This window comes from Cydia amplana, chromosome 18, assembly GCF_948474715.1.
Source record: "Cydia amplana chromosome 18, ilCydAmpl1.1, whole genome shotgun sequence".
Lineage (NCBI taxonomy): Eukaryota > Metazoa > Arthropoda > Insecta > Lepidoptera > Tortricidae > Cydia > Cydia amplana.
In genome coordinates this window covers 6,213,475-6,229,862 of record NC_086086.1, presented here as the reverse complement: position 1 = coordinate 6,229,862, position 16,388 = coordinate 6,213,475, and the positions used below count along the sequence as shown (strand labels likewise).

At 37.1% G+C, this 16,388-nt stretch overlaps 1 protein-coding gene across 1 annotated transcript; it reads left to right on the top strand.

Moving 5' to 3' along the window:
* Positions 1 to 6,431: 6,431 nt before the first annotated feature.
* Positions 6,432 to 14,905, top strand: LOC134656582 (keratin-associated protein 19-2-like). Its single transcript, XM_063512140.1, has 6 exons — positions 6,432 to 6,542; positions 8,828 to 8,976; positions 9,806 to 9,984; positions 10,373 to 10,450; positions 14,053 to 14,169; positions 14,754 to 14,905. Exons 1-6 carry the CDS (start codon positions 6,531 to 6,533, stop codon positions 14,867 to 14,869), a joined length of 651 nt encoding a protein of 216 aa, XP_063368210.1. The 5' UTR covers positions 6,432 to 6,530; the 3' UTR covers positions 14,870 to 14,905.
* The last annotated feature ends 1,483 nt before the right edge of the window (positions 14,906 to 16,388 follow it).

Genomic DNA, 16,388 nt, shown 5'->3' with positions numbered 1-16,388 from the left:
CAACTAATGCAGATGCGTATTATCCGCTTCAGCGAATGTCTTAGAGGGAAGTTCTGTGGGGGAACATTGTTCCATTCTTTTAGTGAACGAGCTAACGAATAAGACTTCTTATTATTATGAAAGCATTTTCATTTTTTTCATCTTCAGGATTTTTTTTTTAATTTGCGGATCTACTTATTTAATGGGGAAAAATAGAGTACCTAAGTATATCGTCAGGTGACAAGCAAAACTCTCTAATTTTAAACATAAAGTTTAAATATCAATACTAAAGGAGTATATTTTGGAGATAATAAGTTTTGTTTTAGTTAAATGGTTGCAGTTTTAGTTTTTAGTGACATATTGTAAAAGCCATGTAAGTAAGAAAAATATTCCTAAAAATAATTGTCAATGCATTTTTTCGCGATCTTGTATTTACACAAATTTTAAGTTTTTACTAGCGCTAGAACAGTTCTTAACCCCATTTAGCTAAAAGTGTAGATTGTCTTGTCTCTGGCAGGGAGGGTCAGAACTCGGAACTAGATCCGTAGACAATAGACACATTTTAGCTCCACCGGGGCAGATAACGCTTGGAGGATATAATCAAACGGAGACGCCGTGTCTGTAATTTTCTGTACAAAACAGTCTGCCGATTTTTGCGGGGGAGGGGAACGTCAAATGTATGCGTAACGTAAAAATAGCCATGTCAGATAAACGTCAGTCCATACATTGTGTATGACCGTTGGCCGCCTATTTTCGACAGAGGGGAAAGCCTGTTAATGGCTACTCCGTTTAGTTGTATCCTCCAAGAGATAACGTGAAAGTAGAGATGAATAAGAAGCGCAATTTGCGCCCGGCATTGTGGGAAAATGTTCGAGAATTTTGTTCGGAGCTGGGGTTTAAAACACGTTCGGTTTTGAATAGCGTATACAAATCTCGTAAAATAACTTATTAAATTATAGAACTGTTAGTGTCGTGAATTAAGCCTCGGCCGAGTTTTAAAGACTCGAAGTTTCAAATCAAAAGCAAATCTTCCGTAGAGATCTAGTTTTCTAGAGTCTCTAATGTCGGATTCATTTCGGAATTTGTTTAAGAGTTGCGATTTTTCTTCTCTATTATTCTCAATACGAGTATGTCAAATGAATGTGATGCAGCGACGCAATGTAAAAACAAACCACAAAGTAATACTGATATGATATGTGAAGACTCGACTAGGGTATGAATGTTGATTTGGTTTATCAATTATCATTATATCAGCCAAATACCCCCATTATAATTATGGCCTACTGCTGGACTACAGTTGCGCTTCCATTCCAAAACTTCAATATTGCGTTATTACAAAATTTTGGGCCGTGATCCCATAATTTCCGGTGATCAAAAATAGATGTCCATCGTATGCTACCTCTTCCCAAACGTTGGCAACACTGATAATACTATTACATATTCTGTGGCAACAAAAAGATAGATCTTCTTTGTTGCCTGGGTTGTTGGTTAGATATATTACCCGGGTGTAGTTAAAAATGTTTTTAACGTAAACATCTGGTTTAAAATACTCTAGTAATGCAAATAGGAAAAAACATCGCTAAGACAACTATATATCACTAAAGGGCACAGCAGCCACATCATACTACGAGGGGCGTTCAATAAAAAGTGAGAATGAGTATGTTATATACAACTTTTATTAAATATTATTTTATTTTTCGACATAGTCACCTTTTAGCATAATACACTTATTATATCTTTTTTCTAAACTTAAAATTCCATTTCTAAAAAAGGTTTCATCTTGAGTACTTAAAAAATCCTGTACTGGAGCGACTACCGCGTCGTCGTCTTCAAATTTCTTGCCTCTCAGGTATTCCTTCAATCTCGGAAATAGGTAGAAATCACTAGGGGCGAGGTCTGGTGAATACGGAGGATGCTTAAGGATATCGAACCCAGCATCACGTATTGCAGCCATTGCAACGGCGGACTTGTGTGCCGGTGCATTGTCCTGATGGAACAACACAATTTTCGAGAGTTTACCTCGCCGTTTTTCACGGATCTCATTGCGCAATGTTGCTATTTGTTTGGCATATAAAGTGCCCGTAATAGTGGCTCCATGCTCGAGATACTCAATCATTACGACCCCTTTACCATCCCAAAAAACAGAGCCCATGACCTTACCGGCAGATGGGCCCACCTTGAATTTCTTCGGAGTTGGAGATGATGGCCTTTTCCATGTCATAGACTGCGGTTTCGTTTAAGGGTCGTAATGATGGAGCCATGTTTCGTCCATTGTTATAAATCGCGCCAAAAAAAGTTCCCTGGCTTGCTGTATCAGGTCCAAACCTTCTTGACAAATCTCGACTCTAGTTTGTTTTTGCGTGTCAGTAAGCATTCTGGGTACCCAACGCGCTGATACCTTTTTCATACCCAAGCGTTCATGTAAAATATTATGCACGCTCCCCGTTGAAATCTTTACATTTTCAGCAATAAAACGAACCGTGACACGACGATCCGCCAAAACTAAGTTTTCGACTTTTTTCACAATTTGTTCAGTTACTGCTGTAGTAGGGCGTCCGGAGCGGGGGTCATCCATGGTCGATGTTCTTCCACGTCTAAATTCGGCGCACCAACGTGCGACTGTCGAATACGGAGGAGAATTAGACCTTAAAGTGTCCCGTAAATCTAAATCGACTTGGTCCGTAGAAAAATTTTTCAAACACAAGTATTTGATAACGGCGCGCAGTTCAATTTTCTCCATTTTCGCTAACGTACTCAATAGCATCGCAAAGAAATCGCCGTATTTTTTTTTTTAAACAAAAAACAGTTAGTTTTTTTTTTCATGGCGATCAGCTAGGTAGATTAGCTTTACCGGCCAGTATTTACTTTCCTAATATTTAAAGAGTTTACATCTCATTCTCATTATATATTGAACGCCCCTCGTACGTTCATTACGTCTGATAAGCGTCCGCAACAATGACATCATGTAATGAAAAGCGAACTCTTAGCCCTACACGGGCTATTTTCAAGTAAAAAATCTGTACCTCCGCTTATAAAAACGCAATTTTCCTGCTCCTAATATAAGCGAAATTGTTTTCCCGGCGACGATATTAGCGCAAAGATAAAGTCGTTTCGCAACCTACTGAAATATATCACGGCCTTTTTCATGTAGGATGGCGCGGTAATTTAAAAAAGAATAAAAAGGCATTTTAATTTTGTATCAAGTTCACAGGAGCATCATTCCTGTTTAAAATTGATTTCATACCTATTAGGCTAATTCTGCCCCACTACATCATATTAACAACTATGTCAGAGACATCGGAAAATCAGTATAGGTACCTAAAAGTAATCTTACACGTCTGTTTGAAATACCAACAGTTAGAGTGCAAGATTGCAACTTGCGCCATCAATTATCATACATACAATAAAAACATTAAAATATTTCAAACACAAGTGATGCGTAGCTACAAATACCCGCACTTCTCTTTTATTGTCTCCATAAATATCCGCACCTGGCCCGCGGCAAAAATCACGGCGTCAAACAATGGCGCAGGAAACGAGCGCGTTTCCTTTCCATCCGAACTAATTAAGCGAACTCTATTCAGATAGTGCCCGTTTTTGCGCAAAAGTAGGCTAACTATTCAATTAACTTACTCTAGTAGATAGTCGTATCTAAATAGTTTTGTCGTAATTACTGTACAATGAATGTTGTGACTAACATTGGTGACGGAAAGGAAGCGTTACTATTATGAAATATTTAGGTACTTAGTGAAAATATACGGGGCGTTTTTTGAACCCTTAGCCAATTTTTGTGAGGTTATACTGAGCAATTTTTACTGCAATGCTTAGGGAAGTATGAAACCACCCCCTAAATTGCATTTTTTTTTTGCTCTTCCATAGAAAACATCGATATCTGATCAGCCCCAAAACATTTGAAATTGAACTAAAAAAAGTCTTTTTAAAATATCGTCCGTTCGTATCGTGTCCATCGTTCATTAGCAGCTACGGTACGCTTATATAAATAGACTATAGCGAGGACGGAGAGTACGACAGATAAGCTAAAGTTAATTTCGTGCTGCAAAGCTTATTAAAGCTATAAACTTCTTATCATAAAATAAATTAAACAAAAACAATACAAATTTAACGCGAGCATAATTACAAACCTCAATTTAGCGTCTAGAGAAGTTAGAGCGATCATAAAGAGGTTTTACTACTACGCCATAAAATCACGTAGGCGGCGAGACCTTTAATGCAAAATCCGCTTATAAAGTGTAGGTCCTTGGGGGATTCCTCAAGTTCATTCATTCTCTCTTTATGGGTGGTGATATTCATTATAACGTTTGAGTTTTAGGTGCTTGAACGGAAGGTCGTCGCCTTTTTATGCACATTTCATATGAAGTAATAAAATGGATCTTGATATGTAGATGATATCTCGTGGTTCAGGATGTTTAATTGAAGATCGTAAGTTTAATCCCAGGTTTTTCGATCTATTCGTTTTTTGAAGCTTACTAAATACGTAACAAAACAAATTAACAAACACTTGAAAAAACGAATCATTTACAATGCCGTTTCCCAATTAAAATGCAATATTTACTAACTAACACGGAAACAGAAAATATAACTCTGTATTAATTTCACTCATTAGCCAACTGCTTTGAAAGATGTTTTCGCAGCAAAGTTTCAGAGACAATGTTTCCTTTACTCGGCGAAGCTAATGTTTATTCTTTAACTTTGTTAAATATACGAGTAACAATGAGCGAAAATGTTGGCAGAGGAAACAGAACGAGTGTTTCGCTTTTGAGATTCCATCATACTTAATTAAAAGGAACAGCAATTTGTAGCGGTTTTGAATTCAAATATTTGGGGACACTACATATTGATCAATCTTGTGCGGAAATCATATTTTTAATAGCTTTACGAACTCCTTTAGAATGCAGACAACCGATGGAGCGACAGTCGAATTACCAACTTAAAATTTTGATTTGAATTAAAAAATCGATTTGACATTATTTTAAGCGAGCTAACTACCGATTGTTGTAGTAATATCAAAGTGAGATTTTTTAAGTCGAATGCCTCTCAGCAAGTGTTCTATAAACTATGACAATTTATTTTATACTTACGTGTATCAAAAGAAACGTCCTTCGGATACCTAGGTACCTACCTACGAATGATTCATCAACGCTTTTTTAGCACGCGGCAATTTCGATCTCTTTGTTCAAAGGACTGCAAGCAAACAATGACATGTCATTATTATCTAAAATTATATAACGTAATAACCCGTTGGGTAATAACCCAATCATGAATTCCATCCTTGTACCGCCATTATCCTTGTCAGCTAAGGCCCGACGCACGCACGCCTTCCGCGTGTTTGTTTTCTATTCAAATGATAAGTACTTAAGTCATATTTGTCTACTATTCCCATAGGATAAGGTACAAAGAATACTTCAAGGTGTTATTTGTATACCATTTAGATGCAGGTGACAATGAAGCGTACGGGCTGTCTGGGGATGATAATGATGATGATGGGCAGTTAAACCACACTGATAAGACCTCGGGTTTAAAACACGACGGGGACCTACAGACAGACACGCTAACCGCCGCGGGCGCGGGTCCCGGTGCGAGCGGACGACTGCCACGTAAGAACCGGTAGAGTAAGTATGTACCTAGAGCTACGAAACTTCCCATAGGTAACAAGTACCTATAGCAAAATTAATGGGTTGCAAATACTGATGAACATTAGGTAGGTCAAAATTATATTAGTTTTCTTATTTTATACACCTAAAAATTTAACATATCGACACTACTTTGAAAAAAAAAACTCGTCTCTTGTTCTGTCAATCATACATACAGGTACATACAGAGTTACTGCCTTTCAACTTTGAGTAGTAGTGTGAGATACCTACGAGATTTTTTCAAAGTAGTGCCGATATTGGTATAAAGTTTTTTGTATGAGCCGAAAAGGTGTTTTCAATTTAATGGCATACATTGGTAAAGCTCTTTAATTGAATTATGATAATCCTCAAATCTTGACAGATTAATTAGTAATGACAACAACTAAGATTTACCTATGTATGTAGGTACCTAGGTAATTAGGTACTTCCCCAATACACACATTACCTACAAATGTAAGATTATCCGAGATTAAGATTAAATATTATCAGCTTAATTGATAAGCAGCTACAATTCAGATTTATGAGCTACAAATGGTACAACGTTGTTACTCATTAACAGACATGAGAAGAACAGCTAAGCGCAAAAACCATCTCACATCTTTAGCATCTCAATAAACAGCCTATAAACAATGTAATCCCAATAATACGACATAATTACCGACTTCCGAATCGCGCGATCACATTTCCTCAATTACTGAGGACAATTTCTAATTGGTAATCAATACATGTCGTAACAAGTCGATGAACCAAACAACAATGAGATGATTTCAATAATTACAATAATTGTGAGCGCAAAAACCTCTGCCGCGCCGACGGTATGATATAAAGACCCGAGATGCGTGGAGACACATCAAAGCAGTGATACAGAACGAAGCGTGCGGATTACTGTTGCGATTTAACATGAATTATTTGGTGAGGTTATTTTCATGTTTGTTATTAAAATATGAATATTAAAGTGCAGTGCAAAGTGAAAAACATGAATAATTAAGTTATTCAAATTTCGGCTATGTAAAAATAAAGACAATCCGTCCGTCTGGCCCTTAAACAAATAATTAGGTATATTAATAAGGTATGTCAAAGAAACTGCGTTTTCAATTTATTACGACTGAAATTATGTCCGTCATGTGCCACCATCACTTTTATGAAGGTACTTATTTTATTGTATATTATACACTTATACAGTGATAATCGCAAATGTGCAAGATAGCTGCATTCTACGAAAAGCATACCTACCTAAATACGTCGTTAATGTCGTAACATTCACTATGGCAGTCACTTAAATAATAATAATTAACTTTAGGGACATTCTTACACAGATTGACTAAGTCCCGCAGTAACCCCAAAAAAGCTTGTGTTATGAGTTTTAACACATATAATGATGGTAAATAGGAATATCGAAGGACCTAATAGGTAAAGCGTGAATAAGACTTAAATAAGTTACAACATAATACATTGTAAAAAATCGTGTGATGGCACGGAACCCTCGGGGCGTGATTCTGACTTAAGGAGCCCTCTGACTACCAGTCCTGCCCAGGTGCCAAGGTGACAGTTCCGAACAACTGACAGGCCGCGCGATCGGCGGACTGGTTAATCAGTGGGCCCCTTTAGCCGATTTTATTAATTTATTACGGTAGCTTAGTTATAGACTTTATTAATTAAATTTACAATTCGCTAGAAAACTAGGTACGTGTTATCAAAAAGAGAGACTATTTTATAATAAATATGAGACCGTGTTCACCGCCACCGTGTTATGTTTAGCGACTATTTGTACAATATCAGGTATTAGGTACCTACATTATATCATAACTTGAATTAATAAGAGTAATAAGAGGGGTGTTATAACTTATAAGTTTGACCGTTATGTATGTGTCTCTGTCTATTGCGCCGTAACAACCGTAGCCGATTTGGATGCGGGTTTTATTTTAATTTAAAGGTTTTCTAGCGGGGGTCCTTAGACATGTCTTATCAAAATTAATTCATCTGTTTGTGTGTTTGGGGTTTTTAAATTATAATTTAATGTTCATTCATTTGGTAATTAACTCAATTGCTTCGAAGTAAGCTGTTAGGTAATGGTATTTAAGTTTGGTAGTCAATATCTTTTGAAACACACATCACACGCAGCACATTAATACCTACATTTAATCATAAAATGATAATATGCCTGTGCATTAAGCTGTTAAAAATACTCCTGATTTACACCCAATCGCGCTACAATACCCCTAAAGAGCACAAAGGAGATGCATTTAAGCGAAAATGCCGAGTTACTGGCGTTAAATTATGATTTTCACACCATTAAATTACACTGCGCTTGCAAGCAGCCCACAAGCGGGCCCGGGCATGACGCGTATCTTATCTCAACCTACAATATTCACAAAAACATTTTCCGACCGCCTCGTATCTACTTTGTTTCTAATATTGAGTCAGAACAAGCTAACACTTCACTGACTTCACAAGCGACATAGTTTGGAATGCGGTCAGTTACAATCTATATTTTATTAGCAGGATTTTTTGTAGTAGGTCAATGTGAATACAGCTTGTGATCAGTTTTATACTTACTGGTTTCATCGTTGTGTTCCGCTTGTCTTGTGAATAACGTTCCTTATCGCCTCCGTTTGCCATATTTTTGGAAGCTACGACCCGATCAACGGCGCCACCGTAAGCAAATAGGCTGTTATCCATTCGATATTTTCGCATAAGAATTGAATTCAAAAGAAATTATAGGTACCTGTAAGCTATCGGGTCGATGATGATGAATGAAAACGCGTCAACCTTTCACTGTATAATTCAATTATATACACAAACACACTAGAAAAACACAGAAAATTGCAAAATGTACGTACATTAGGGGCTCATTGACAGCACAGAACCAGAAACTATACATATTAAACTAAAGACTCGCGCTGTCAGCAGAGCTGCCAGTACACGCGCAGCACAAAGGTTGATAGACCTGTTGCCTACACTACCTAAACCAGACTCTATTAGGCAGTCCAAACATAGCTTTACGCGTGCTAAAAAAATATTTCGATATAATAATACACGCGAAAAATCGTACTACTCAATTCTTCGACAGTGGAGTATATATGAAAGTAAGATCCATTTTTTATTTCAGGACCTATTCGATTTTATGAGAGACAAAAAAAACAATAAAAGATTTTTTTTGTTTTCATTAAAGCATAACGGTTTTCATTGAATTTCAGAACATAATTTTAATATCATGCTCACTGGCCGTAGCAGTGACGCAGGGGCTAGAAGATAGCAACACGGATGGACAGAGACGGAGCACCGGTGGCTACGGTCTGCTGAGACCCGGCTACGGCAATCCTGGCTACGGCGGAGGATATAATAGGTTTGTCATTTGTTAACACAGACAATCCAACCTCTAGACATAGCATAGTCGCGCTACCCCCTCTGCCACACATACGGTAGCGTTACTCCATCTTCGAGTCAATCCCGTGCCGTGATTGGTCCGTGTCTTTGAACGGACCAATCACGGCACGGGATTCGCTCACCTCGTCCCCCCGCACCCCCGTATTTTTGGCAGCATCGGATTCATGAAAGAATTGGCCTAAGCTCAGTCTAGAGGTTGGATTGTCAGTGTTTGTTAATTACCTACTGTTACAGTCAGCAGCAGAAATAGGTAAGCGAGTGAATTGTTCGTCATTACCTATACACATGCTCTTATTCGCGTAGCAATAAAGTACTTAGTTTATATTGAACACCTCGCCCGCTTAACAGCTTCTGCTGCTGACTACGAGATGGCTTAACACGATTGGATAAAGACAGTTCACCGGCGGCTACGGTCTGCTGAAACCCGGATACGGCAACCCTGGCTACGAAGGCGGATATAAAAGATCTGTTATTGCCGTTACAAGAAGCCAACACGGAGGGACGGCGTACCGGTGGCTTCGGCAGACATGCTATAATATCTATTATCCACTGCCATAGCAAGTGGAGCTACCGGCAAAGGTAATCAATCCTACTTGTTACGGCAGTGGATAATTGATACAACAAATTGGTAGTATATGGATTCGTAACTGTCTACCAAAAGCAGGTTAAATCTGATTCCTGTCCTTTCTAACCCGTCTTGGGCTTTGTTTTGATATTCAACGATAGAAGGTATCTTTAACAATCCGGTCAATAAATCATTGTATGTTTTATTCTTTATTGCTTTATAGCGGCTACGGCGGTGGTTACGGAGGTGGCTACGGCGGAGGCTACGGCAGTGGTTACGGCGGCGGCTACGGAGGAGGATATCAACCCGGCTACGGCGGCTACCAACCCGGTTATGGCCAAGGAGGGTACCCCGGTGGTTACCCTGGCGGCGGCTATCCGGGTAACCAAGGAGGATTTGGAGGTGAGAACATTATTCATACCTTGTTGTTTTTTTTTTTTTGTAAATGCCGCACGATTAGAATAGCTTATCCTATCAGCTTGCACTTTTTCTTGTATGTTAGTGTCACTGCTTACAACTCTGCATTAAAAAAGATTGCCTTGGGTAAATCAGGGAAATATCTTCTATTTAACATAAATCTAAAGAAAGTGAAATATGTAGGTATGTGTCCTATCGTATTTATTCATGTGCTACTTATTTCCGTGAAAGATATCTGATACAGTAAGCATAATTATAAGCATAATTTGATCGCTATGAAAAAATCACAAATTGTTAATAATTGTCCGTAGGCTGTCCAATTAGGATTCATCCTGTTTAAAGCCAGGTTAGACTAATATATTAATGTCTGCAGGCGGATATCCTGGGTATCCCGGTGCAGGGTACCCGGGACCCGGGTATTCAGGATACGGCGGGTACCCCGGTTTCGGAGGTTTGTACATACATATGTGTACTTACTCATAAATCTCATAATCACATAAACTATAAACAAACCGAGGGAGTAGTAAATTACTGGAAAATGTAAATCATTTAAACTCACGTAAACGCTTTACTTCCGTTGATTTATTTCAATCGGAAGCGTTAGTACGCTAAGGCATGCCTCCAAATCGGAGAGGATTTATTCAATACGCAGCTTATACCAAGATTCTGAACTGATTTAATTAGGTACCTAATATATATATATTTTTTTAATTTATTTAGAACACAAACAGTCACATAATGCAAATGGATTTATAGTACAATGTAGTGTACTTAACATACTTAAGAAACAGACCTGGAGGTTCATTAATCAGTAAACCGTAGAAAGAAAAAGAAATTTGAAATTATGAACCATACCTATTTAAATTATATTTACCAGTCTTCAAAACAAACAGTATTGTGTGAAGTTATATAGAGGGTACGTACGTAGAAGATTGGAAAATAGGTTTAACATCAATTTCTAATTTAGTGTTATCGGATAAGACAAGTAGTCATCAATTTGTTTCACTGTTTGGAAGGTAGGACAATCAGAAAGTTACGTGTATACATTTTGTTACCTATTTAAAACAATTTTTAATATCTAAACTAATATTTAAACTAAAACAATTTACGTTTAAGTTCAATTTTGAGACTAGACAAGGAAGAGTGAAAAGGATCAATATCATGTAAGTGCTTATTAACATAACTAGGGACTCGTCTGAAAAAAGTGTGCCGAGAGTAATTCTTACGAGCAAAGCTGATATGAAATAGAGATCTGGAACGTAGGGGGAGGTGCGGACAACTGAACTATATGAAACAACTATATGAAACATCACTAGACATTCACGTCTTGCTTTTCGGTGAAAGAACACCTTGAGGAAACGGTGTATGTAATTCAAGTTACCAAACCACTTTGGGTTATCGTGGGGCATGTAGCCCAAGCCCCTTTGGGCAATGATAGACTTGTGCTGCTGTGTCCAGCAGTGGGATGTATCATTTAGACGGCGCGCGAACTCGCGATTTTATTTACATTGCGGACTATTGCAGTTACATCCAATTCAGTCGACCGATCAAATACCGCAATGTAATGATCGGTGATGCGGTAACTCGCATGCAAGTTCTCGCTCTGGACAAAGCATTAAGGTACCTACTACTTTAAAGGTAACCTACTTAAAATATTTAAAAAAAAACAATGGGTGTCCGGAAGTGCCGACAGAAGTGAAAACTCAATGACTAGTCCAAATTGTCTGCAGCACTTTGTATAATTGACCCATCCTCCTTTCTATTGAAAAACTTTAGTTCCGAAATTGCTGGCCAGTGAGCTTAAATTTGTAGTTAATTGTTTTAAATTCGAATAAAAATTGTAAAGTTACCTTGCAGACCTCGCATCTAAATATATTTGGTCATGATATTTTGAGTTTTATTCACCAGTACTAGAGTTCACTTTTATTAGCGATTTCATCAAGATGTAGCTTTATTGAATTATATTGGAGTGATATAAAGAATGTAACTGTGAGATCCTCGTATTTCAGCCCGTACAAGATTAGAACTTTGAGCTTTATTGCTTAATATAAAAGTCCAGTTTTAAATAATTGACCTGATTATGATACGTTATGACTAAAGTTCTTTGGTAAATAAAAACGAAACAGCAGGCTCAGGCATACATTTTCGCCGCGCGGTAGAAAGAGAGGGTTACGCCTTACGCCTCGCTGTCTCGAGTTTAACATTTTTTCCCCACCTCAAAAAATGCACAGCGCCGCTAAAGAAGTTTTCACTTTAAAAATACATAATAAAACAATTGGCGCGATTTAATAATTTACTACTCTCTAAACTAATATTTTATCTTTCGTTTGGTTTTGGGTGTCCTGTACAATTATTCAACATAGGTCATTGAAAACAGTCAAATCAGTCATTGGGCCATTTGTCATTGAAAAAATTGTGTAACAGCATACTGTGTTAATCATAATTAGCGATCATCATTGGTTAGGAAGGCAAGGCAGATAACTTTATTATTGTCAAAATATAGTTTAGATACTAAACCAACGCAACTAAAAAACCGATTAAATAAATACCCTAAATAAGTAGGTATACCTAATTCATAATCACCAGAGTACCAATCTGCAATCCAAATGCTCATCCTATATAGATTTACTAGAACAAGTCCCAACTTTCGTTTTCCTCCAGCGGTACTCATGCATGACACATTCTTTGTTCTACTGACAGACCATGCTTCACTGATTTTACCGACTTACACGCCCTGAGGCCAAATTCAGACACTTAAAATGAAATATCAATTTGATTACTATATTAGTTTTCCTAGCTCACATGTAACCTAAGGGTCACCCCAGACATATCGACGCGCATTCGGCAGAAGCCGATAGGAATGAGCTTTATTTTCGCGCAATAAGAGCGAAAAAACCGAACGACGACTTTTTCGCTCTTATTGCGTAGACATAAAGCTTTTTCCTATCAGATTTGGCCGATTCCGCGTCAACTTATGTAGGGGAACCATACAATCTAGTTATACGCTCCCATTTAAAAACGACATTCTGAAATAACATGAAATTTAACATGGATATTCAAGTAACATATAGGTACAGTCGCCATCAGATATATCGGAGCAGCCAAGGTGTTCACAATATCTGAACACGCACTCTAACGCCCTCTGACAATAGAGGCGTGTTCAGATATTTGTGAGCGTCTTAGCCGCTCCAATATATCTGATGGCGACTGTACTTTCTGCATGTCGTTATACTCTTATCCCATTTGACTATAAAAATATTACTATATTTAGCTCATCGCGCTTGCTTCTTCTTGCACATGCAACCAGAAAAAACTGGCACACGCAATTAATCCATTTTTGATATCATTCTGATACGTCAAATCAACATTCGAGAATAAAATCAAGCCAGAGGTTGATAAAACGTAGCTTCACCGCGTTTTAGTGCTCATGAAAATTCTACCTAAGCTTTATCTCGTGAAATTCCTGACTTCTGGGCTAGAAATTACTAGCCTTTTTATAACAAGGTCAGTAAACACGTAATATTCATAAAATGTTATTAAAACAAAGAAATCGCGGTCATAAACAGTAAACACAAACTTAATATTACTTATTAACAAATAGGAAGACGCTTGAAACAGCTTGCTTTTCTGTTTCAAATCATTTGCTTTGCGCAATTTAGGTAAGTATGTACTTTTTTTTTAATAGATCGTGTGTATCATGTGTGGATTCGGGTTAAAGATTTTTTATTATTCTGATAAGAAATTTTACATTTCACTTAACGGGAACTTAGAATAAGTACATAGTGGTTTTCACCAGTAAGCATAATTACATTATTTTAATGCTAAATCTTAATTTACAGTTAGTTTGTTACAGTTAATCTAATTTTTAGGTTTAATTCTAGTTTTTATTCTATAGGTAATACCTAGGATATAATAGGATTCACAGTAGGTAAACACTGCAGGTAATAAAATCATGTAAAAATCATTTTACATGCTCGGGAACGTTGTTTTTTCTATATTTCTGTTGTTATACTTAAATATAATAATTATTATAAAATTGCGCTCATTTTTTAGGGTACCGTCCAAACTACCGGCCGAACTACCCTCAAAACAACTACGGCTACCAGGGCTACAACCAGTGGAGGCCTAGCTACAATCAATACAGACCGGGCTTCGACCGACAATATCCCGGTAATGTATAAATTATCTAGCTTTATATAATCCGGGAACTACCAGCTGAATTACCCTCACAGCAACTATTATATTAGTAACAATATTCAAGTTATTGAACACACAATATTTAAAGAGGAATTTAACTAAATAAAAACTAAATTGGCATTAAATACACCTACTTGGTACTTATTTTGGTAAAAAAATATCATAAGTGGGTTTGGTTGCAAAAAACTTAAGTGCCATGTATATTACCTACTGAGAAAATTAAATTATTGTAGTACCTATAATCCATCTAGTTGAAAATATTTCCGGGAAGGAAAAAAAATACACTGTTATATGATGACGTGAATAAATGTATTTTCGTTTCTTTTCTTTCTATTCTTAAGTTACATTTTTTATGGGCCACGGTCATTTTAGTTCTAGAGAACACGAGCTCTACTATAGTTTGGCCCAGGAATGTATCATTTCAAAGATAGACAGTCAGAATTATACTGTCTTTGTCTTACGCACCCAAAAGAAAGGGATGAGTATATTTTTTTCTGGTTCTTACTAACAGACAAGTTGTGCTTGCCAGACTTTATAATACATTGTCTTCCCCACAGGTAACACTGGCAACTACCTCGGTGGCTACGATGGCTTCAACGACAACTTCAGGCTGGTGGGAAGGAAAGTGGGCGAGGACAAGAAGACCAGCTCCGAAGAGAAGTTCACGGTGTAATCTCACTCATTTTGTTGTTCATTAAATTATTTTTTATATATACACGGTTTTTTCTTTTTTAACCCTTTGATCTAGGGTTGAAAATTCGGTATCGTCTTGGGTCGTCCCATTCGTTTTTCGTCAAGTTCTTAAATTAGTCCTATTCTGCTTTCGTCACCGATTCTACATTCGTCACAATCGTCGGTGGCTTTCAATGTAGAATGAGTGACGAAAGCAGAATAGGACTAATTTAAGAACTTGACGAAAAACGAATGGGACGACCCAAGACGATACCGAAAATTTTCGAAAAAATCAAATCGATTTTTTCAGGCCATTTTGAAATATTAGTGTTTTCCGTATTTTTGGGAAAGAAATGAAACTTTTTTAAACTAACGACAGCGTCAAAGTCAATAGACATTTTTACAAACGATCGCCAGCCAGCATTCAGATAACAAAATACACGACTAAGCAGTGTAGTTGCCTAAACTATGGATTACCTAAATATAAATGAAAAAATTCACAAGTTCTTTCCAAAGTGCGTTTATTTCCGATTTTTTGTTTTTTTTCGGAAATATACAGGGTGTAATCTAAAACGTGATACAAGATAATCAAACCTGAATCTTTTCATGATTTTGAACAACTTTTACTATGGGGTCAACTTTGTAAATTAACAATAAAAAAAATCTTTGCCATACATTTTTGTCTACCTCTCCTTGACCATTTCTATGGAACAGCTCAATTTTTTTTTAATATTACAAAATTGACCCCATAGTAAAAGTTGTTCAAAATCATGAAGATTCAGGTTTGATTATCTTGTATCACGTTTTAGATTACACCCTGTATATAAACTAAGTGACATTGTTTTTTACCGAATCAAACCTAAAGAAACATGGCTTTCAGAAAAAAACGGGAATTTTTCCGGGGTTTTTCAACCTTACTTTGAACTCATTGTGAACCTTCTTGGAATGCATGAAGGTTGATATTGGGCTGTAGCCGCGTGCATCAGTTGACGTCTTTGGCGGTAAAAAGCTTAAAAAGCTAGGCAGTACAAATTTCATATTGATATAGACGCGTGATGTTATGGCTGCCATGCTATTGACGGGCTTCAAATGTGGTCCAGATTGACTGCAAGATATTTTGGGAAAAACAAATATAACTGCGCGACGCAACTGGTTTTGGACACTATAATAAAACAAAAGCATTAGAATATCGTTATGTATTACATACTTATTCACATTTTAAATATATTTTCTTTCATTTGCTTAACTTATTCACGAAGAAACACTCCCTGGGATTAAATAAAAATAGGTACATTTTAGAACTATTCTACGGGTCAGTCCCGTACAAAGGGAGTTTTACCTCTTTTAAAGATTTTTCCCCTTTTAAATAACTTAACCTTTCATAGTATGTGGTGGTCAAAATTCGTGGGTTTAAATTAAACCTCGGTTGTAGTGTTTAGCGCAGAAAAAACCGTTCTAGAAAATAAATGCAAAAAGATGACTAAGAATTCAGTCAGGAACCATATCAATCTTATCACACA